Source organism: Budorcas taxicolor, chromosome 4 (genome assembly GCF_023091745.1).
Source record: "Budorcas taxicolor isolate Tak-1 chromosome 4, Takin1.1, whole genome shotgun sequence".
Classification (NCBI taxonomy): domain Eukaryota; kingdom Metazoa; phylum Chordata; class Mammalia; order Artiodactyla; family Bovidae; genus Budorcas; species Budorcas taxicolor.
The window spans coordinates 105,020,097-105,044,774 of record NC_068913.1 but is presented as its reverse complement, the minus strand read 5'-3'; the positions used below and the strand labels follow the sequence as shown (position 1 = coordinate 105,044,774).

Here is a 24,678-nt window from a genome sequence, read left to right as displayed (position 1 = left end):
GGTTCGATCCCTGGGTTGGGAAGATCCCTGGAGGAGGAAATGGCAACCCACTCCAGTATTCTTGCCTGGAGAATCCCATGGAGCCTGGTGGGCTACAGTCCATGGGGTTGCAAGAGTCAGACATGACTTAGTGACTAAACCACCACAGGGAATAAGTATTTGCTATGTGCATCACAACAGAGGGAGAGAAGCCTTTAGGGTTTAAAACCTGGCTGCACAGAGTGTGGGCCATGAACTGCCAGCATTGGCATCACCTGGGAACTTGTTGGAAATGCAGAGTCTCAGACCCCACCCCAGACCTACTGTACAGGAACCTGCAGTTTAGCAAGAGCCCCTGGGGATTCTGATGTATATTATACTCTGAGACTCTGAGGCTGGTACCACAGTCTACTGCCGCTACCCTCAGCCTGCTGAAGTCCCAGTTCTCGTCTGTTTCATAGTGTGACTTTGGGGCATAAGCTATTCTTTGTTCATGTCTTTTCCTCTGTACCCTGTTGCTTTGCATTCTGTTGTACTATTGTGGGATGTGTCGGAAAGGGAAGCTTACAGAAGAGACACTAGGCCCTGTGTGGCTGAGTAACTGAACTGTGGGGAACACCTCAGCTTACTCCCTCTAAAGCCTCCAACAGCAGGACCCCAGCAGACCTGGACAAAGGCAGGAAACCTTCTCAATGGGGAAAAACCCATTTCCAGTTTTTCACTTGAATCTTAAAGTCACCTTCTCCCTGTGAGGGCTTCCCAGGTGGCACAGCAGTAAAGAATCCACCTGCCAATGCAGAAGAGGCAGGAGATGTGGGTTCAATCCCTGGTCAAGACAATCCCCTGGAGAAGGAAATGGCAACCTGTATTCTTGCCTGAAAAATTCCATGGACAGAGGAGCCTAGTGGGCTATAGTCCATGGGGTCACACAGAGTCAGACACAGCTGAGTGACTGAACACACACTCCCTATGAAAAGAATCCTGAGTGAAATACAAACTGGGAGACTTTTTTTCCATAGTAAGAATTTGTGTTAAGATAGTCACATTTTTTTTCCACCCAATCCTACCCGCTGTGACAAAGGACAGGTGGTTGGAGTGAAATGACTGTGTGTGTGTGTGTGTGTGTGTGTAGCCACAGAATATGCTTTTTTTTCCTTTGAGATCCTCTGGCTACTTCAAGGAACAAATCTTCAGCCTTGCTCATATTAGCAGTATGAGCTAATCAGCTGAAATACCCAGCATGAAATGCTCTTTTATCCTTAAGAGAAAAAGAAAGAGTAAGTTGTATTTTAATTAGGTATCTATAATGGTTACAAAGCAGCTCCTCAAGAGAAGTTAAGAATTTGGCCTTCCTTCTAAGGCATAACTGTGCTCAAATTATCCTAAAGAGAGGCTGTATATCAATCTAGTCCAATTTGTGATAAATTTACAACTAGGTTCTTCACAGCAGATTTATAACAACAATTAAACAGAAGGAAAGTGGGTCATAAATTTTGGCTGGCACGGTCCGGCACCAACAAGAAGAGAAGAGAATGGTTTAGCCAGATCAAAAGTCAATAATTTCAACATAAAGTGCTAAAGCTATAGCAAAAACAATTTATATGGAAAGAAGCTTTGTTTCCCCTCCTCTCATCCCTGTCAAAATTAGATATTGGAGAACACAATGAAGCAGCCACAGTACAGAGGTCTTATTAAATAATTGGCGTGTTTTCTCAATTTTATGAGTGGGCCAAATGGTACAAATTTTTCCTTGCTCCTCCACTACTGAATTTAATGAAGGTACCTCCCCTTTAAGATGAATAAGGAAACACATGGGGAAAGAAAGAGTTCTCCAAGAGACTGGTGAATTAAGAAAGAAGGTTTTGTGAAAGGAGGGGAAGCCAAACACACAATTCCAACATCAGATGATTTTGGAGAAAACATACATGTTCTAAAAAGAAGTAGCCCTAGGCATGCATTAGAGAATGGCTTCCCAGGTGGCTCAGTGGTAGAGAATCCACCTGCTAATGCAGGAAATGCAGAAGACGGGGGTTCAATCCATGGGTCAGGAAGATCCCCTAGAATAGGAAATGGCAATCCATTCCAGTATTCTTGTCTGGGAAATCCCATAAACAGAGGAGCCTGGCGAGCTACAATCCACGGGGTCCCAAAGAGTCAGACATGATGGAGCCACTGAGTACACACATAGCTGTTTGACATCTGGAACAGAGATCTCTGCCCTGAAAAGAGAGAAGTAATCAAGGCCACTTGGATCAAAAAGGATGGTGAGAGGTGAGGTATTACCAGACTAAATAAGTGGGTTTAAAACATGTATTAAGATTATCTTCAATAGTGAAGGAAGACCTTGGAGTAGTCCTTTATCTGCCAGACATTCAATATGTTCAAGGAGAGTCCCTGTATCAGTGACCTTGTCGCTGCTGCTGCTAAGTCGCTTCAGTCGTGTCCGACTCTGTGCGACCCCATGGACTGCAGCCCACCAGGCTCCTCCGTCCATGGGATTTTCCAGGCAAGAGTACTGGAGTGGGGTGCCATTGCCTTCTCCATCAGTGACCTTACCAAGGACAATTTCCCGTCTTCACTGGGAAAGGATGCTACAAGGCCAACTGCCAACCTGGGTGTCATTCTAATCAATAAAGAAGCATTGGCTGGCTTTGTGGACATCACCAGACACTTGGTATGAAGTGGTCACGTCATTTGCTAGGAGTACACACTATTTAGTTATGCAAAAGAGCTGGCAGTACTGAGCACTGTTGGACTTGTACCTTCAAGTCTGGAAAATTAGTTTTTAGAACCTCAGCGCAAAGGTGAGAGTGATTGCAGAACACGTAATTTGAAAGGAGGAGCTTCATCCGGAAACCATGGATTCTAGGTACAGGGATGGACACTGTTTTCTGGCACCCAGCAGCCATTCACCCCACTCTAGTAAGTGTGAGGCAGGAGCCCCTCCCCTGTCAGGGAACTGTGGGTTCCTTGTAGCGGGCATTTGGGGACTGACTCCATTTGAGTCCTCGTCCAGGGACCAGGAGAGTGACCCAGGTCTGAGCCAATCAAAGCGTTGTATTCCCCCGAGCCCAGGTGATTGGCTGAGAGATGCACGCATGACCCAATCAATCGCTGTCAGTGAGATGCCGCGAGACTTTCACTGAGATCCCCAGGAAAGAGACTCTTCACACTGGAGCTGAATGGGCTCTCCCACTGTCCCTGTCCTCAGCCCATAAAAAGATGAGACGGATTTAAGGAAGACTTGTCAGAGCGAGGATTCTTCAGCCTAGAGAAGAGTTCTCCTGTCCTGAGTCAAACGGCAGCAGGGGGGAAGGGGGTCCAAAAGAGCCATACCTAGAGAGTGGGGCAGCCGCCTGAGTCTAGCTATGGTTCTCCAGGGAGCCACCTGCCCATGCAGCATGGTTGTTCATTTGACCTCTGTTTATTTGAGCAAAGGCTAAGCAACAGGAGAGAGACGTCAGGGCTCAGAGAGGAGACAGCAGAAGGAGCAGCCCCTGTTGCTACAGCCGAGGTGTGTGACCACTCAGATTCTGTGCGAGGTATCATGTGTCAGCTGGAGCCATCTTGCCAGCACTAAGAGGGTTGGCTGCCACCAGGAGACCCCAGCACCCAGAAGCTGTGAGGCAGGAGCCCCTCTTCTGTCAGGGAGCTGTGGGGAAGGGGTGGCCTCAGGAGACAGCCTGTTTCCACTCCATACCAGAGGGCAACACAGGGGAAGGGCTGAGAGACGACCCCTTTAGACAGGATTTGGGGATCTGTTAGAAGCCCACCCCTGAGAGGAGATGGAGGTCCAGGAATCAGAGGGAGGAGAGGAAAGAGGGTGAAAGAACAGACCAAGTACCCTCCCCTAGACAGCTTCCTCAGACCACAGGTCATCCTGAGCTAAGGGCATTGAATTGGGTCTGAGACTGAAGTTGTAAACTGGACCAGACTGTTTTGAACTATTTAGTGCCAAAGGGAATTGAAACCTTTGCAATCTGTCCAAGATATCATCTAGGAGAGGGAAGACGATTCATCAGATCATTTTTAAAAGAAATAATTGGGGGAGGGGGGAAGCACCAAAGGATTCCATGTTTGTATTAATACTTCACTTAGTTCAGGCTATTGAACAAACTGGTTACACAGCTGTCTTGAGACCATTAGGGGAGATCTTGTGTGAGAATGGCATATGCCCAGCATGATTGGAGCTGAGAGGGGAGAGAGGACAAGCTGGGTCTCAGTGACAGAGTTTGAGCCCCCGTGTCAAGCCATACCTGAAGGTAGATTTACACTACAGTTTTTAGTTATGTGGGTAAATGAACTTCCTGAGCCAACCTGGGTTGAATTCTCTGTCACTGTCAGCAGAAAGAATCCTGATACAGTGCACATAGGCTTTTTCATGGGAAGAAAACATAGCTTTCATTGGATTCTCATAGGGCATTGCTAAAAAATGGTAGGCTCAGGGAAGAGAAACTCAAAAGCTCAAATCTAATGATCTCATTGACAAATACAAGAGAAGACCATCTAATGAGATGCATGGGGATCTCAGGTATATTATGGAAGAACTAGGTCAGAACATTCTTGGGTGCAATGTCTGGAGCCTGACTCTGGCATTAACTGGCACTCAAAAAATATTTGTTGAATGGAAACCAGCAGGAAAATTATCACAAGTCATACTTTACATGCAAATTTTCAGGAATATTTTCAGGAAAATATCTAATGTGTGAACAGCTAATCTGCATTTCCATGTTCTGACAGATGGCCCATATTAACAGAACTCTGATTATAGAAAAAAAAAAAAAAAGAAAAAAGAGAACCTGAAAATATTTATTGCATGTATACCATGTGCAAGGCTATACAACTATTAACACTATTGTGACTGCCAAATTTATTTAATTTATAGACCAGTTCTATATAGTCCCATTTTTCAGAGACAGTCCCAGCTGTTACCTGGAGAGAGAAAATGACCTTGGAGCCTGCACAGCTGGGCCAGGGCATTGGGTACAAAGGCTGTATTCTCAAGGTAGAAACAAGGACTGTCTGCATGAAAATCACCCGGGATGTGTATTTAAAATGGGAGTTCGTTGGCCTTGGCCCAGACTTATGAAAGGAGAATCTCTGTGTAAAGGGCCCTGGACTCTATATCTTAACGGACTTCCTAGATGGTTTTATGTACGCTAAAGTTTGAGAAACTTTATCTCCTAAAATCTGTTTATTTGACTGGCAACATTCAGGGGACACAGGAGATACAGGTTCTGTCCCTGGGTGGGGAAGTTCCCCTGGAGAAGGAAATGGCAAACCACTCCACTCTTCTTGCCTGGAAAATTTCATGGACAGAGGAACCTGGTGGGCTACAGTCCGTGGAGGTCACAAAGAGTTGGACATGACTGAGCATGAATGCACATGCATGCATACACACACACACACACACACACACATTTTGCACAGTCCCATAAGAGGTAGTTCTCTGAGGAAAGAAGCTCCCATCCTAGGCTAGAGGGATTTGAAGGAGTGCAGGGTAAAGTGAGATAGTTTCACCCTCCTCAAGGTCAAGGTCAGTTTAGGCCACCTCAGAGTTAAGGCATTGTGTATCTAAGGCCTCTGAATGCAGGTCTGTGTCTGCTTTCAGACCTGCATTCAGGTCTGTATCCTCCTGATGGATGAACATAACAAGATGGAATTACAGAGTAGCTGGTGTTCCCTTCCCTAGAGCCCCAAGCTCTCTGCATGACATCACTCATTCTAGACTCCATCAAGTGCTGCCTTCTGTTGCCCTGGAGAATTTCACTTGGAAGGAGGTGCTGTTGTAATAGACATAGACTATTGTTTTAATTGGCAATTAAATTCCCTGAAGGTGAGTCATGACTTCTGCCTCTCAGAGCTGTTGCCCCCTCTCCAAACCACCACCACATCCACTACATGGCTGACCACTCTCCAGATGCTTGAAAATCTTTAGTTTGACCTGCCTTCTGGTTTATTTGAGACCAGGGGGCCAAATTCCCTCTCTTGCCTTGACCACCTCCTGGAGTAACTGCTGGAATGTCTGCTCCCATGTTCTTAGTCATAGGACTTGACTACAGTTGACTCTGAGGGTAGGATGGATTGACTTAAGCCCACCCATGCCCCTGTTCTCTTGGCCACAATAGTCTGTTCAAGAATGGGCAGTGACCTAAGCATTCTGACCAGGGTGAACCTAATGACTCTTGCTGAGAATCTGGGGTCACAGACTCTTCTCCTTTGGGTATGAGTGGAAGCCTGTCTCCCAGATGTTCTCAGCAAGTGGCCTGGGGCTTCAAGAGAAGGGAACACCTGAGAATGGGACCAATATGAAAAGAGCTCAGCCCAGAAGTGGGGAGAAACTAGGACCAGAGCCCATCTTTGAGCCGAGGTAGAGGTTTGTTTGAAGCCACATCTATTACTGGACTTCCCTGGTGGCTCAGTGACAAAGAGTCTGCCTGTCAATACAGGAAAAGCAGGTTTGATCCCTGGGCCAGGAAGATCCCCTGGAGAAGGAAATGGCAACCCACTTCAATATTCCTGCCTGGAAAATCCCATGCACCGAGGAGTCTGGCAGGCTATAGTCCATGGGGTCACAAAGAGTCGGATATAACGGCGACTAAACAACATCTATTCCTAAGCTGCTCAATTATCTGTATTCATAAGCATCTCCCTCCTTTTTTTTTTTTGTCCTTAAGTCAGTTTGGGTTGGGGTTTTGTTACCTGCCCCTAACAGCATCCTAATATACCTTCAGCTCCCCATTTTTCTCTTGCAGTAATGTACCCCAACTATCTTCGTTCCTTCCTCCATCCCCGTCTCAACTGAAAACAAAAACACAACTACGTATGGAATAGAATGAGATGGGAGGTGGGAGGAGGTGGGAGGATTATTTGAATTCATGACTTGTTGAGACTCCCTGCCCAAAGAATATTGATTAATAGATCAATGTCAACCTGGAGGGAAGACTTGTCCTGTTCAACACTTTAATCAATGACTTGGATGAAATAGGAGACATGCTGAGCAAGTCCCAGATGACACAAAGCTGGAGGAATTATAATATGACAGATGCCAGAATCAAGATTCAAAATTATTTTGACTGACTTGAGCAGTAATAAGGATAAATATAAATTCTTGCATCTAGGCTCAGAAAATCAATAGTCCAAGCAATGGATTGGGGAAACCTGGCTTGCTGCTGCTGCTGCTGCTAAGTCACTTCAGTCGTGTCCGACTCCGTGCGACCCCATAGATGGCAGCCCACCAGGCTCCCCCGTCCCTGGGATTCTCCAGGCAAGAAAACTGGAGTGGGTTGCCATTTCCTTCTCTAATGCATGAAAGGAAAAGTGAAAGTGAAGTCACTCGGTCATGTCCAACTCTTAGCGACCCCATGCACTGCAGCCTCTGTCCATGGGATTTTTCTAGGCAAGTGTACTGGAGTGGGCTGCCATCGCCTTCTCCAGGGGAAACCTGGCTTGGCAGATGTCAAAACATTACAGGACATTAAGTTGACCAGAAGCTCTCAATGAGCCAGAAGTTGAGGCAACTAGTAACATAGTTAACGCAATTTTCAAAAGAAAAGCTAACCTTGCATCAAAAAAACCAAACTTTTTGGCCAACCCAATACTTTCCCTGGTGGAATAAGGAAGTAGAATTTCCTGGGAATCAGTTTTCAACTCAATATATGAAAAAAAAATTCTGACAGTTATTATAATAGAACAGCTCTCCTCCCAACATTGTGAATGTAATAGTCCTTACATCATCAGAATGTATTAGAAAGGATTCTATTATGGTGGTCTTCCTTTGAAAGCACAGATTTTAAAAATTACTTTCTTTAACAGCTCATAAGTAAAAGCAATGTACACATAAGCATCCAGGGAAAAATGATGTGAAAAGTAGCCAAGCTCTGCACCCTAAAGTTTGCTTCTGGTCTAGCAATGAGGAGCCCCATCTAGAAGGAATATCTAGAATCCAGCCCTGTTTCAGTCGCTCCATTCCCAGACCCCTTCCCTAGCACTCTCCCCATCTCCACTTCTGCGTTGACTTGGCCTATCCTTAGGCCTGCTTCTGTCTTCCACTTGGCTCCATTTTCTGGCTGACTCCCACCTTCCTGAGCATGGAGAATCTGCAGACAGAGTGTTGGGAAACCAGGTCTCCTTCCCTTTCCCTTACCTTTGACCCCTGACTGCCTGGGGTTCTGCATTTTCCCTGAGCCAGGCTTGGTTCATGGACCATCCCAGGCAGTGAAGGCATGCGACAATTCTTTTTTTTTTCCTCCGTGTTGTTCTGAGTACTCCATTTTACTTGTTAACCCAGAGAGCTGGAGAAGTTGGGCCACGGCATGCTTATACACTTAGAATGTGATTTTGGCAAGATGGTTATCAAAAATAAGTTTCACTTTGATGAACACAAAGCCACACAGATGACTGTACTCACATGTTTCTTGCTGAAACAGTCCACCTCTTCCAGAAGCTTCTCTTGGCACTCAGGGTTGGTGGCCAGGAGGTAGGTGGCGAAAGAGAGAGTGTTGGTGACAATCTCGTAGCCAGCGATGAGGAAGATGAAGGCCTGGCCCGCCACCTCATCCACACTCAAAGGCTTGGACAGGGGTCTGGGTGGGTGTCGCCGGGAAGGGTTTGCTGGGCATTTGGTGGCAGAAAAGACCTGACGGACGATGTCAAAGTTCTCCACGCCCACGGTGGCGGCAGAATGGCGCACATCCTGGACCATTTGGAGGAAATCTCTCCTCCTCTAAGGGAGGAAAGAAGAAAACACACATTTGGGCCTTAGAGTCACACAAGAGAGCACTCTCACAGCACAGAAGAAGACGAGCACACGCAGCTTTCAGAGAGTCAATAGGAATAAGGATTTTCTTTGCGGGATTGTCTGAGATGAGGGGAGCCTGGGACCACCCCCTCCCACCGTTCCTCATTACAGCACTGAGTGCAGCCATCAGCGGGCTGTGTTGCTGCCTGTGCAGCATGAGGCTGTTCTTGCTGGGCTGATTCAGGAAGATGTTAAGCCACTTTGGTAAGTAAAGAGAGCAAGTTGCTGAACAGTGTGTATAGCAGAACCTCATGTCTGTATGAATGGCACCTGGACAATGTCTGTGATTACATGTGTCCACATGTAGAAAACATTTAGCAGCATCCTTGCCAGCAGTTCCCTGGTGGCTCAGACAGTAAAGCGTCTGCCTACAATGTGGGAAACCCAGGTTCAATCCCTGGGTTGGGAAGATCTCCTGCAGAAGGAAATGGCAACCCACTCCAGTATTCTTGCCTGGAAAATCTCATGGACAGAGGAACCTGGTAGGCTACAGTCCATGGGGTCGCAAAGAGTCGGACATGACTGAGCGACTTCATTCACTCACTCACCCAGCAGTTCATGGTGAGCTGAAGGAGCTGGGAAAATCAGGGAGGTTTTTATTATTTTCCTTCATCTGCGTTTGTATCGTTGGTTGGTTGGTTTTTCTGATAATAAAGCAATTCAAGCATCGTAAAGAATTAAATTAGGGACTTCCCTGGTGGTCCAGGGGCTAAGACTCTGTGCTTCTCAGTGCAGGAGGCCTGGATTCAATCCCTGGTCAAGGAACTAGGTCCCGCATGCTGTGACTAAGAGTTTGCATGCCACGACTAAGGATCCCGCCTGCCCTGGTGGAGCCAAATAAATAAATATTTAAAATATAAATCAAAGTAAGTGCTCCGTTGTTCACATCCCACCCTCCAGGGTGGACTTCTGTGTCTAGTTTTGTCACAGCAGGGAGTTCACAGGACCTGGGGGCGGGGAGGGAACTCATCTGAAGAAGCCTGCCTTCCAAGTCTCCAGCCTGCATTTTGCTCGTCCTCCTCAGGTTGGGTCCCTTCTATCCTCAGTAATCTCCTGCCCCACTTAAGTTAGAGCTTTCTTACCGTTTCCCCCTCCTTCCTTATCAGTACTTTGCAGATCCTGTCTATTTACACTACCCCGTTTACAAGTGTAACAATGGAGTGTTTATGTATTACTTTAGCTCTGACACTGCTGGTAGCTCAGCCGGTAAAGAATCTGCCTGCAATGCAGAAGACCTGCGTTCCATCCCTGGGTTCAATCCCTGGGTTGGTAACATCCCCTGGAGAAGGGAAGGGCTATCCACTCCAGTATTCTGGCCTGGAGAATTCAGTCCATGGGGTCTCAAAGAGTCAGACACAACTGAGCGACTTTCACTTTAACGCTGACAGAGTGTGTCCCTGACACCTCTCATCTTTGAACAGCTCTTGGATGTGATGAAGGACCACTGATGGGTTACTCTGTTCTGAAGTCTACGGGACTCAGCACCAAAAGGGTGAGTATTAGAACCACCAAGAGGAAAAATGATCATTTCAAAGTTCTTGACTTGCATCATTTTCTCAGTCCTTTGGCTTCTGGATTACTATCAAATCCGTAATCTATGTCACACACATTAGCATCTTTTAAGGAGGTTGTCTGAAGAAGGAAATGGCAACCCACGCCAGTATTCTCACCTGGGAAGTCCCATGAGCAAAGGAGCCTGGCGAGCTACAGTCTATGGGGTCGCAAAGAGTCAGAAACAACTTAGTGACTAAACAACAACAACAAAAGTGGTTGTCAGGTCACACAGGGTTGTCAGGTCACACAGGGTTGCTTGCATCTCCAGGGCAGGATCCTGCACCCCCCAACCCCACCCCATGCCTGTACTGGGCCAAGCACATGTTAGGTTTGCAATCAACAGTTCCACAAATACTAATAAGCCTGCCTTGTCCTAAGTGTATTTTGAGGAAGGCTGTGTTGGATTTACTTGTAACTGCATGCTTTGGAGCAGGAATCTTGGATTACGAGACCCTTAGATCATGAGACCCTTGGGTCGTGACCCCCTTCAATCATGAGACCCTTGGGTCATGACACCCTTGCAGCTCTACTGGTTGGAAGGTGTCTTCTGCGGAGATTCTAGTGGGGCTCACAGCTCAGCCTGTGGGCCACAAGAATCTTGAGACTCAGGAAGGCAAGGCCCCACATACTGCCAGCCTGCTTGCATAGGCTTGGCTGAGAGGAGGGCCCTTGCCCCCCTCTTTCCACCCTGACCCTGCTCAATCTGCTTCCCAAACAGCATCCACAAGGGCTGACTTTCCCCAGCTTCCTTCCTGTTGCCTGGGCAACATCTGAGACTCTAACTCTGGTCCCAGGGCCGGGCACGATGGCATGAGTGGGAGGTGAACTCTCTCGGATTCCGGATGCCATTCGGGGACCCCAGAGCATCCCAGGCTCTCTCTTGACCCGCCCATTTGAAACTCCTCAGATGCTAATGGTCGCAGTCCCCGAGGCTTGCTTGTGGCTTTGCTGGAGTCACATGAGGACAATGGTGGAAGGGAGGGCGAAGCCACATCCACCTCATTGGATCTACTCTGGGGCAGAGCTGCAGCTGGCATCCTTTCCCCTCATCCTGGCTCAGCCAGGCTGCTTCAGGGCTGCTGAGCCTTATGGAAATCTGTCTTAACCTCCAACCCCAGAGGCCAGAGGAAAGGGCGGCTCTCTGGGGCCTGTGCACTGGAGAGGAGCATTAGTGTTGATGGGTTCCTTTTATTTGCACTGTATCACAGAGATCATTTGAACACTGCCCATTTAGGCCTGCAACAGTGCTGGTTTATGGTTATATCCAAGAAAAATACGAACCCTGATAGATGTAGGTGTCTAATCCACCCATTGGCGAGAGCTTAGAAAAATATTTACCTTTTAACATCTGTGCTGCATTTTCTACTGCGCAAACACACATCTGCTTGATGGAATGTCTACGGAGTTTAGATGGGTTTAAAGCAAGTTTTCTTAGTAACCATATAGCTCTGTCTTGACATGGGCAGTCCTGGATTCATGGTTGGGAGGTTTTTCTCAGATCAACTCGTTGTTTGAAACAAATAGCTCTTGAGTTTAAAAAAGGAAAAGCTTGAGGCAATCTTAGTAATTGGATCTTTAATAACCCTTCACCTCTTAGCAAGCTATTTGGTGCAAACAGTCTGAGAATTTTCAGCCTGATTCCTCCACCAGTGAGTGGGTTTCAGGCTGGGGGTAGGAAGGGTGTGTGACAAACCTCATGCGCATGAAGGAAAGCCTTCACAGTAGTATTAAGGTTTGAAAACGGGACTTCGCTCATCCCTCCTTCCCCAGGCTCACCCTGGAGGAGCATGGACCTGGATAAGAATGTTCTGTCCTTTCAGATGGCAGAGCTGGGCCAAGGACACCAGGAACTGATTCTTCTCACACCTCGAAGGGTGGCAGGTTGAGTTCCCAGTGGTATGGGCCAAAGGGCAAACTTGTCTGCACCTTCCCCCACCTTCTGGATAAGGACACCTTTGCTTCACAGTGTCCAGAATGTGAAGCTGGGCAGTGACTGCATCTGCCTTGATCTCATCATCTGCCATCACGGCGACACTGGACCACACATCTTCTCTTAATCTCTCTGACCTCCCCAGTCTTTGAGAAAACACTTAAAATTTTTTTTAAATTTATTTATGTTTTAAAATGTTTGTTTATTTGGCTGTGTCAGATCTTAGTTGTGGCTTAGTGGTCAGGTGGAATGTGGGCTCTTAGTTCCTCGAGCAGAATTCAAACTTGCATCCTTTGCGTTGGAAGGCAGATTCTTAACCAACGGACCGCCGGGGAAGGCCCCTGTTTATTTCTTCTTATTTTTGGTTGTGCTGGGTCTTCGTTGCTGCGTGGGCTTTTCTCCAGTTATAGTGAGTGCAGGCTCACTACAGGAGTAGGGGTTACTCTCTAGTTGGGATAGGCAGGTATCCCATCGTGGTGCCTTCTCCTGTTGCAGAGCGCAGGCTCTAGGGCACAGGGGCTTCAGGAGTTGAGGCACTCGGGCTCAGTAATTGCAGCTCCCAGGCTTTGGAGCACAGGCTTGATAGCTGTGGTGCACCGGCTGAGCTGCTCCGCGGCATGTGGAATCTTCCCGAACCGGGGATCAAACCCACATCCCCTGCATTAGCTGGCGGATTCTTTACCACTGAGTGCCTCAGGAAGCCCAGGCAAACACTTTTAAAGTTACATCTTATGCAAGCCAATTCAGGAAGACATTTCAGCCCTGTTTTTTCCTTTTCAGTCGTTTCCTTGACTAGAGTAAGGCCCATAAAGAATAGCATCATACGTGCACGAGCATATCCAATATTGAAACTAGTTTCCTTAACACTGAACATTCCTATTTCTATTCTCAGCCAAGTGCAATCAACAGATATTTACTTGATTCCTACTGTGTGCCAAGCGTAGGGCATATCCACAAAGGGGAAAGAAATTTCTAGTTCTCAGTGAAGCACGCGAGGGCCCTCAACCATGCGTTTTGCAGTAACACCCTCCATCCCTCCGTGCAGAGAGGGATTGTGGGATTGGTGACAGCTGCCTGATCTCCCCTCTCAAAACGATGCTGTTCATGCTGTAAAGCTCCATCTTGCTGTTTTTCAATATAAAGAATATACTGATGAAAAGCACATGTGGACAGCTTTATCTAGAAAATTCTCTGGGGCAGCCATAACCTGTGCTGGGAGTGATGCTTGAAATAAGGCAGCCTGTGAGCTTGAGGGGAGGGCAGCTTTAATTCTACTCCCCTGGGTCAGAGGGTGGACAGATTGCTCTGGGCTGCTGCTCCTCGCCGTCCTTCCTGCCTGCTTTCACCTCTCTCTCCTTATTTGTTCCTCCTCAGCCTCCCTCCCCCGCCCCCCTTCTCTCTCTTGGCTGCCCCGGCAAGCTCTAAGCACTAGGCCACTGCTGTCCGCATGGCATGAGTGTGCGGGGCTGGGAGGGGAGGGAGAGAAAGCAGACAGCGATGCCAAATTAGCTTCTATTCCATTCCGACGCCGTGTCCTATTAAAATACATTACCTCTTCGGCTGCTTGCTGGTCCCGCAAGGCAATCACATTCCTAATGAGTTTGTTAAAAAAGCCATTCAGTTCATCTCGGTTCTTATTGGGCAAAATCCGGGCCAGTGGGACCATTATGGATGGAAATGATACTTGAAAGAGAAAAACAAAAGTGGCATTGAAAAGAGGGTGAGAATAAACCAGGGCTATTAGATGCCTGTTGCCAGGAAGCAAACCCTGGCCTTGAATTAGTCTTTTGAAGGCTTGTCTTCCCCCTCTGAATCACCGCTGCTCAGAGCGGGATTCTACCTCTGGACTCCTCACCCTTCCTTGCATGAAGTAAGCGCTCGATAAACGTCTATACGATGGAAGTGGGGCTTCAATTGAGGGTCCACTTCCACCTGGCCCTCAAGCAGCCAGTCTCATGTTTATAAGTTAATTTCCCTAGTCCTAGATAGGAGGGTCCAAGATTTCTGTATTTCATCAGGAAAGAAGAGATTGCAGGCCATGTTTCAAGTCTTAGCAAGTGGTGGAAGCCGATCTCCTTTTTTAACTTTCTGGTCATTTGCATTTTTTGTTTTTTCCTTTGGATCATTTTCCCCAGAGCTGCCACTTATTCTCTCCTGGATGATAGCCTGGACCGTGGGGCCAAACCTGTCCCTGGGGAGTGCGGCTCAGTTCAGATTCTCAGCATTCACAGTGGGTCTCCTGTACACAGGCACACATGGGAGCTGTGTGAGCTGAGGGAGAGGACCCTTCTGATCCATGCATGTCTCAGCAGGCTCTGCCCATTTTCAAGAGCAGGGGCCTGCACCATAATGACACAGCAGGGAGGGAGAGCTTGGAGTGGCAGCCACCATGGGAAGTGGATCCATGTGCCCTGCAGTGCGCAGGATGCCCTGTGGTTGATGGCAAGGGGAACCAGTTCCCCTGGGGTGTAGAGGATGAGGGGTGACCCTCTGCGCTTTGACTGCCATAGCGACAAGTGCTATACAGTGTCAGTGCAGAGCAGATGGAGGTGACAGGGGCTTCCACGGAAGTTGACTCGGAAATGAGAATGAAACTGACCAAGGAAGGAAATAGAATTTACCAGCCCAGCAGAATGGTTTGGAATTATGGCAATAATCAATAACCATAGTAACAACACTGAAGTGCTTCCATAAAAGCAAGAAGACACCAGAATTGGCCAGAGGGTAAACACTCACTTCTAAAATAGAAATAAGATCAATGGACTGGTCTCCTGCTGGGCTTCAAGCAGAGTAGTGTTCTAAAGAGGGTTTTGCTGGAGGGGAGGCATATGTCCTAGAAAATGAAAGGTTTTAGGTTCCCATCTTGACTCAGCCTTTCCAGCCTCAGTTTTCTCATCTGTGAAGTGGGGAGGAGAATGCCTTTCTCACGTGGTGGAAACAAGCACTAGCGGAGGCAGTGCAGCAGGCTTCTCAGCCCTGTGCACCGCGACCGTGCTCACTGCGGGCCAGTAAGCTGGGCCAGGCCTGCCTGTGTGGGTAAGAGGCCCCAGGTTGGTGCAGAGGAGCCTGGGCATCTCCAGGGAGACCAGGGCTCTGCAGGGCAGACTCCACAGGGTGACTCTCAGAGACACCCAGAGTGTGGTACCATGGGGTCTGCCCAACTTGCCCAGTTTACCCCTGTTGGCAGGAGCTGCACTTACAGAGTAAAACCAGGAGAGGTTTGGGGATGGACGATGCAAAGAAGCGCCTGCAGTGCTCCACGAAGGGGTGCTCAGGAGCCTCCTGGGAGTCCACTTCGGTGCCGAAGGCGACGCTGGCGACCACGTCTGTGGTGTAGCAGCAGTAGTTTCTACAGGGGAGGGAACCACTTGTGCTCAGGAAGGAGGTGGCCACCGGCCTCCCCATCCACCTCCTCCCGGAGTGCACGACTGCACCATCTACCTGTTCAAAGCGGGGCTCCAGCAGACCTGGAGTGGGGCGGTAGGAGAGGAACCCTCCCCTCTATCACATTGGGGTGAGATCCTGGGAGGACGACAGCAGAATTCAAGGGGAGTGTGTGTGTGTGCTCAGTCACTTCAATCCTGTTCAGCTGTCCAACCCCATGGACAGTAGCCCACCAGGCTCCTCTGTCCATGGGATTCTCCAGGCAAAGGTACTGGAGTGGGCAGCCATTCCCTTCTCCAGGGGATCTTCCTGACCCAGGGATCGAAACCGGGTCTCCTGTGGTTTCTGCATTGTGGACAAATTCTTTATCCACTGAGCCACCTGGGAAGCCCATTCAATGGAAGACATATATATGTAACAGGGAGCCGATCTAGACAAAGATGGGGTCATCCTGGCAAAGTCAAATACCAAGAAATACACTTTACTTTTTCTTCCCCATGAAGGAGAAAAAACACTTGACCCAGAGTCTATGTGCTTTATTCCAAAGTTGTGCAGAGCCCTTCCAAGGCCAGGTCTAACGACTGATTGATGTAGATAGAGCAAGTTGTGATTGATGAAATTATTAATAGCAAGCTGATTGTCTAGTTTTATTAACTCTGTCTCCCTCTTCCTCCTAATGGTTTTACAGTTTTCATTGGAGCAACAAATAAAAAAACCAGGGCCCTTTTACACTCAAATAAACATAAGACAAACTTTGGGAGCAGTTTCATGAACATATGTATATTATTACAGGAAACACACGTTGCACTTTAGAAACAAACAGAAGGAAAAGTGTCTGGCAGTAGCTCCAGAAAAATTAACCTCTTAGGCTCTAGGAAACCTGCCCCTCAAATGGCCATTTTAAGCTCTAAGAGAAAAACCTTTTTTTGTTTTCTTTGTAGGGATAGTTAAGTTGCTTCTAAAAAGGCTAACAGCTGGGAATTCATATCCTTTGCTAACGAAAGGGTCTATTTTTGTGGCTTGACGTAGGTATACACTTAGTTCCTCTTCTTCACAAATTCTATAGCCACTTATCATTAAGGACTACATGACATCTTCAGATGATGTGTTTTATTTTGACCTCTTTTACTGAGAACATCTCTACAATTGATGACACATTTCCCGGTGACAGCAAAAACAGCAACGTGACTGCTGAATGTGATTTCATCTGATCCTAAACACTGACGATGTAAAGGTTTTAAGAGTTATTAACTTTGCTTTTATGGCTGCTGGGCCAACTGAGTAGGAGCTCAGCAACTGAGTACCCAACTCAGTGAGTTGGGTGAAGCCATACCCTCACCCAGCTCATGCATGTCATGACCAGAGAGAATGTGGAGGAGACAATTTTGTAAACAATATGGTAGAATGTAAATGCTGGTGATGATTATGTTATGATTTTATTAACATTGATAATGACAGCAAGTTGGCTTCTGGCTGATCTGCTGTGTGACTCTTAATCTGATATAAACCATAATTTAGCAGAGGTCAATTAGGCAAAAAGCCAGACAATCAGTCATTTAAATTGAGGCTCCACCACTAAGTTATGGCTTCCAGGCTGAGGGGGGTGGGCACAGTTTTTCTTGAATTAAAACTGCATGGACTGTGCCCCTCCAGACCCTGTCCTTTCTGCCCAGACATATCTTGCCACCTCCTGGGTCTACAGAGGTTGGAGGGCACGTCCCTTCACAAAACACGCCCACTCAGCGTTCCCTGCACACGTCACAGCCCCCAGGGCTTCATTTGTATTTGCTTCACATTTTCCATGGGTTTCCTTTCTTCTTCTTAGTCAGTCTACCCACACTTTTTGGATCTTGTAAGCATTTCCACAGTTTGTTGGTCCCAAGGTAATTGTTCAGCAATTATGTACAGTTACAAGAAACAGCAGTTCAAAAATATGATTTCTCATCTATAATATAGCCACGTAGTGCCCTTACCTCTGGATGTCAAAAGCCTCCCCAGATTGTGCGTGACGCTCTAGGTGAGTCAGAAGCACGTCGCAGGCCTGGCTGATTAAAGAAATCATCTGGGAACAGATAACAAAGTGCAATTAGGACGGCATGCAGAGAGCACACCTAAATTAGCAGCGAACGAAGAGGTTATGTATGGTGCTTCCTGTGAAAATGGTTATCATTTTGATATGACTTTCATGTACCTGAGAATAAGATCTAAAATTCACAAATATTGTAAAATACAATCGCTGTAAATGCCTATTTCAGCTCAAACAATCCGTTTTGTTTTGTTTTGTTTTGTTTGAAAGCAAAAAGAAGAAAGGATTTAGAGGAAATACTGTGAAATAATTATGAAAATGATCATTACATGCTTAGAAATGAGAATCAGCGCTGAGTTTTCTGACATGTGGTTAGCATTAGAGAGTAAATAGACCACAATCCGTATGTACTAACTCAGGAATTAGCCCAAATCCACGTTTGCTTGATTCCAATTATACTTTAGATCTTCCACTAGAATGTAGAATCTCAGTACTGAGAAGAATCTAAGGTTCATCCCTTTCTACTGCTTATTCAATACAAAAATCATTTTTAGAGCACGTGGATGGATGGTTATTCATTTCTGCTTAAGCTGTTTAAAACTTCGAATATAGGGAACCCTTGATTTCAAGAGGCCTTTGATATCCAGGACTACTGCTGAATTTCTTTTTTGTTTTTTCATTTGTTTGGCTCTGTTGGGTCTTTGTTGCGGTGAGCAGGCTTTCAGTTGCAGCATGTGGGCTTAGGTGCCTTGCAGCATGTGGGGTCTTGGTTCCCAGACTAGGAATCCAGCCCACGTCCCCTCCATTGGAAGGCGGATTCTCAGCTGCTGGACCACCAGGGAAGTCTCCTGAATTTCTTTTTTGAATAAGAAAATATCTTTCTTATGGAAAATACCTAACATACACACAGAAAGAATGGTTGGGATTATGAACATTCATGTAACCATGATCTAGCTTCAACAAATTTAGTTCTCATTTTGGCCGCCCGCCATGTTGACCCTAAAAGTCTGACTGCAGTGAGTGGAATTCTTTGTGGAACCCAATGGGCACCCACATGACCTTTCATTTTCTCCTGTATTTTTGAAAAGCCAAGCTGGAAACATCAGGGGGAATCCTTTGAACCAGGTCACAATCAGGACTGACACCATAGATAAAGCAACATGCTGTAGTCTAGTGTTTTGAGTATTTCCTGTGGAAAACTTCCTTTGAAATGTTGCTTATGTTTAGATTTTACTTTTTTGACACTAAAATATCAGTTTCTGCAATCAGGGGAGATTTTTGTCTGTTTGTTCATTTTTGTATCCTCAGCACTTCGAACATCACTTGGTACATAGTAATTCATTGAGTGAATGAATGAGTTTTAATGATTACATAAGACCACTGTTCAGTTAAGGCTTGAGGTGCTGGGAAAGGTTATAAAGTGTTAATCTATTTGTTAGAAGTTATATTGTTGTACTGAGGCAGGATCTGATTCCCTCTAACACCTGCTGGCTGGTTTCATTTCTTTCTGCTTCCCTGTGCGTGTGTGCATAGTTGTGGCTGACTCTTTGTGACCCCATGGACTGTAGCCCATTTTAAAGAGATGGGAATACCAGACCACATGACCTGCCTCCTGAGAAACCTGTATGCAGGTCAAGAAGCAACAGCTAGAACTGGGCATGGAACAACAGACTGGTTCCAAATCAGGAAAGGAGTACATCAAGGCTGTATATGGTCACCCTGCTTATTTAACTTATATGCAGAATACATCATGGGCAATGCTGGGCTGGATGAAGCACAAACTGGAATCAAGATTTCTGGGAGAAATATCAATAACCTCAGATATGCAGATGACATCACACTTACGGCAGAAAGAGAAGGGACCAAAGAGCCTCTTGATGAAAGTGAAGGAGGAGAGTGAAAAGGTTGGCTTAAAACTCAACATTCAGAAAACTAAGACCATGGCATCCAGTCCCATCACTTTATGGCAAATAGGTGGGGAAACAATGGAAACAATGAGAGACTTTCTTTTCTTGGGCTCCAAAATCACTGCAGATGGTGACCGCAGCCATGAAATTAAGACGCTTGGTCCTTGGAAGAAAAGTTATGACCATGCTAGACAGCATATTAAAAAGCAGAGACATTATTTTGCCAACAAAAGTCCATCTAGTCAAAGTTATGGTTTTTCCAGTAGTCATGTGTGGATGCAAGAGTGGGACCACAAAGAAAGCTGAGCACTGAAGAATTGATGCTTTTGAAATGTGGTGTTGGAGAAGACTCTTGAGAGTCCCTTGGGATGCAAGGAGAGCCAACCAGTACATCCTACAGGAAATCAGTCCTGAATATTCATTGGAAGGACTGAGGCTGAAGCTGAAACTCCAATACTCTGGCCACCTGATGCGAAGAATTAACTCATTGGAAAAGACCCTGATGCTGGGAAAGGTTGAGGACAGGAGGAGAAGGGGACGACAGAGGATGAGATGGTTGGATGACATCACTGACTTGATGGACATGAGTTTGAGCCAGCTCTGGGAGTTGGTGATGGACAGGGAAGCCTGGCACGCTTCAGTCCATGGGGCCACAAACAGCTGGACACGACTGAGCGACTGAACTTGAACTTGGACTGTAGTCCATCAGACTCCTTTGTCCATGGGATTTTCCCAGCAAGATTACTAGATTGGGTTTCCATTTCCTCCTCAGCGGGATCGTCCCAACCCAGGGACTGATCCTGAGTCTCCTGCATTGGCAGGTGGATTCTTTACCACTGAGCCACCTGGGTGCTTCAGATACCTGGACAGCAAGTTTTGCCCCTCACCCCTCAGCATCCACTGGACCATCCTTCCCTAGCCCTTCAGCCACTCTGGGCACTGCATAGTTTGCCTATACTCTCCACTCTTACTTCTCTCTCTCTCTCTCTCTCTCTCTCTCTTTCTCTCTCTCTCTCTCTCATCAGTATCACTCCTGAAAGGCAGAGATCACTTCCCTGCATGTCAGTTGCAAAGCCAGGTATGTGTTGACTTTTTGATAAGACACATAACACAGGCAAATACTGAGGTTCAGGTCAACAAAAACCACAAGTTTTCTTTCCATGAGTCATCATCAGGTGCCATTGGTTTTTTGACGCTTGAGTGTCCATTTATTAGAAAGGCTTTACATTGACCTAACATGCACCTCTGTAGAAAGTTGTCCTACCATCTGTTCTGAGCAGAGTCATTTCTTTCCTGCCCTGAGACAGTCAGGTGATTGGAGAGGCCTGGCAGGGGGGCCAGCCTGGGCTGCTGCTGCCCAAGGTTGGAGGGGCACGCAGTCTTGTTGGACCCCTCACTCCCATAACTTCCTTCAAGCCAGCCCTACGTGGTCTGGGGTGTAATGAAAGTGCTGTGTCCCCAGGAGCCCCGTTGCTGGCCATGGGGGATGGTCAGAGAAGCAGAAGGGCACCTCTGTTGAGTGAGAGTCAGTGAGCTGGCCTGAGCTCAGGATTGCATGGGTTCCTCAGTGCGGGAACCTGCAGGCAGCCGGGCAGCAGGTCAAGGAGTAGATACTTAAAGCACAACTCACCTACACACCCAGTGGAGAGATGGCAGAGTATCTGAGACCCTTCCCATGTTCCCTACTGCAGAGACTCTTGGAGGGAGCATTTGTAGATGAAAGCTAGTGAAGAATTTTCTGCTCATCAAGCCATAAGGGCTTAGAGTGCTGGTTAATTGTACTAGGCGTGGGTGGACCAAGGGTGTACTCACGCATTCAAAACTCATCTCCTGTATCCTTGGCTATTCCTTCTTTGTTCCATGTGAAGGCTGGTCAGTGTGCCTTGTAAGCCTTTGGTCTGTCACTGTATACACAGGATCAGACACAGAGCTATGGCCCTCTGCTTTCAGCAGCCATGGAATTGGTCAGTGTTACTGTTTCCAGTTCTTTGACCAGCTGTGTGTGAATCTAAATAAAGCTTCTATCAGGCACCATCTTATCGTTGTTAGCATAGGAAGACTTTGTGAAGTGATCTGCCAAAACAGAAATGTAATTTGTCTCATCTATCTATCCTGAAGTCCACTAAACAAAAGGAAAAAAAAAAAAAGAGTGAGAGAGAAAGAAAGAAAGGGAGAAAAGAAATGAGGATGACTATCCTGAATTGCTATCTTGGTAATTATGAGCAGACTCTTTCGACTACTGCATTCGTTTCTAAATTTTCACAAACCATCAATTTAATAATCCATTAGTACAAAAGTATGGGCCAAGGGGTCACTTCTAATAGCCTCTAGGCTGTTACTCTCAGTAAATCTCAGACTTACTTAATGTTGGAGAACTCAATACTGTCTAAGCCACATTCCTATGACTGGCTCACTGACCACCTTTCCTTCCATTATTTTAATAAAATTAGTAGTTCAAATGAACTGTGCCTTAATATAATTTCATATGCCAAAATATCTTTTCAATTTATTTCAGAGGAATAGTAACATGGTAAAAAGAAAAATGCCATTTGAAAGGAAGTCTCTTTAGATATCAAGCTAGAAGCTTCCTTAATGCAACAAAACTGGGATGCAACATGAAATTTGATTTACACGCAACTCTTCAGAAGCATGTCCTGTGTATAAAGAAGGGTCTCCCCTCATTGACCGCAATCACATGCCTGGACAGTGCAAAATGGGGGCTGGACCGGCTGCCCACCCTCGGTTCTTCTGTGTGCTCATGATTAGAATGCTTTGTTGTCAGCTGGCGTGATTGTAATTTCTACCATACTCTGCCTGCTGTCTGTTGAACTGAATGGATAATGACATTTTTATTTAGGTTAATGTGATATGAGATGGGGCATGTAATATGAAAAATGTTTTAAAAAACAGTGTGGAGAAAAGATGATAAGACAGTGGAGCATAATCTGTCTGTTCGCCAATAGCCACCATTTCAGGTTTTCTTCCTTGTACCCAAGCAGTTATGGAATATTTACTCTTACACGAGTTGCATACAAACAAAAGCTCTCTTTGCTGGGCTTGCAATCATCTTTATACAATCCACAAACCCCTCAGTTCTTTCCCTAGATTAGCAGACAAGCAGGCCTAGGTGGCTTGTGCAAACACACAGGCACAGAGGAACATACAGTGCTATCATCTCACAGGCCTGAACAAAAGACTCATTTGTTCTGTTTCCTCTTCTTCGTAGGATAATGAATGCTTCCTACTTTTGTTTATCCCACATTTCTTCATAAAGCATACATGTTATATTTACAATCGGATAAAATATTAATGTTATTAATTTTTTAAAGAATGCTTTGGGGGGAAGGGTTATTGTCCAGCAGCCAAGCCTGGGGAAAATTTTCCTATTCTGCCTTTCTCACCTCTCACGTTGGCTATCTTTATTATAAGGTGATGCTGAGTGTATGGCTGCTTAGCTTAGTAGTCATCAAGGGCAAAACACCATCGTCAGTCTGGGAAGGAAATTCCACAAAGTAGGAAGTCCTTGCTCATCTGGAGTTTACAGCATTATTCAATTGTCCAGTTAAAAACAAATAGTATCTTTATGGACTGAGTCTGAGGAATTGGATTCAAGGTGTGGACAGAGCATAACAGAGTTAATTCCAAGAGGTAGAGAGGTCTTCTTGAGGCCAAGACTCTGAAGTTGTTAAATATACTTGACCTGGGGAGAGAAAACACTCAAAACCAATGAATAGGTTTCCTCTCCTTGGCCCTTTCTAATTGTGTGACCTTGGGCAAATCATTTAACCTTAGTCAGTCTATTTATTCATCTGCAGAATGGGAATAATGATATTTCTGTTGAAAACTTGTGTCAAAGATTAAGAACAAAATGTGTAAATGGTTTAGAATGCAGTGAGTACCCCGACTTCCTCTGAAACAGTCCCATGCTCCCAGACTGTTTGGATGCCTGGCATCTCTTATTCCTCCCAGAAAAGTCCTTTTGGTCACCTGTTCTTTCCTCACCATGTTAACATCACTTCCGTTCTGGCATCTGTTTCTTCATTTTTATCTCCCCAGTGATCACTCTGATTCAGGCTTTGCTACTCATCACTTGGAACAGAGCTGACATCTGCTTCTTGAAAACAAAACTGTATCTTAAGCATCTTTATATTAATAGTCCTAATGCCTTGTATTGGAGGAGGGCATGGCAACTCACTCCAGTATTCTTGCCTGGAGAATCCCATGGACAGAGGAGCCTGGCGGGCTACAGTCCATGGGGTCGCAGACAGTCGGACACGACTGAGCGACTAAGTGCGCAATGCCTTGTATAGTGCCTGGGATATAGGTATACTAAGAAAGCAATTTTTGAAAATGCCTCATGTCTTTTCTCTTTCCAATCTATTCTATATTCAGTCACCAGCTGGGTCTTCTGAAAATACTTGTCATCTGAGCAATGTATTGCTGAGATTCTGTGGAGATTCCCATTGATTGAAGTGCATAGAACAAGTTTCCTAGCTTGAAAACAGATTTCCTCCTGGTCAAGACTTCAGATGAGATCACAGCCCAGGCCAACACCTTGACTACTTGACCTTGATGCAGATGTACCCCTCTAAGCCATGCAGATTCCTGACTCACAGAATCAATGAACTACTAAAAGGTTGTTGTTTTAAACTAAGTTTGGGGGTAATTTATTACACAGCAAGAGATAGCTAACACACCTTCAGTGTCACCCTCTTCTGGCAACTAGTGTATGTTGTCCTGTATGACTGAGGGCTTTAGTATTTGCTCTGTTAGAAAGGAGCACAAGGCAACCCATTCAGTGGCTTCTCTAGAACATGATGCCAGTGTTCCTTAAGGGCTTTAACACAGAAGCAACGTAAGAAACATTAAGAAACTGAAGTGTTCTTTCTATTGTAGCAAGGATGTAGTGCAGTTTGCTGGGAGCCAGCCCTGAATGAAAGACCTGATACCCGTGCTGGTTCTCTCTCTTACTGTGGACAAGTCCTGTGACTCTCTCTGCAGTTAAGTCCCCACTCCCAAGTGAGGAGCTCATTGCAATAAGCTACAGAGTCCCTTTCCATGGACATTCGAGGATTCCAAGGTCACTAAACAGCAGCTG

General features: G+C 46.2%; 1 protein-coding gene across 1 annotated transcript in view; it reads right to left on the bottom strand.

The window, feature by feature from the left end:
* TBXAS1 (thromboxane A synthase 1) overlaps positions 1-24,678 on the bottom strand; it is a 168,496-nt gene that overhangs the window by 45,297 nt on the left and 98,521 nt on the right. Inside the window, exons 6-9 of the mRNA XM_052638917.1 lie at positions 17,621-17,709; positions 15,464-15,612; positions 13,816-13,946; positions 8,390-8,704 (exon numbers count right to left, since the gene is read on the bottom strand). Coding sequence (XP_052494877.1) covers positions 8,390-8,704; positions 13,816-13,946; positions 15,464-15,612; positions 17,621-17,709 — 684 coding nt within the window. The remainder of the gene's footprint in view (positions 1-8,389; positions 8,705-13,815; positions 13,947-15,463; positions 15,613-17,620; positions 17,710-24,678) is intronic.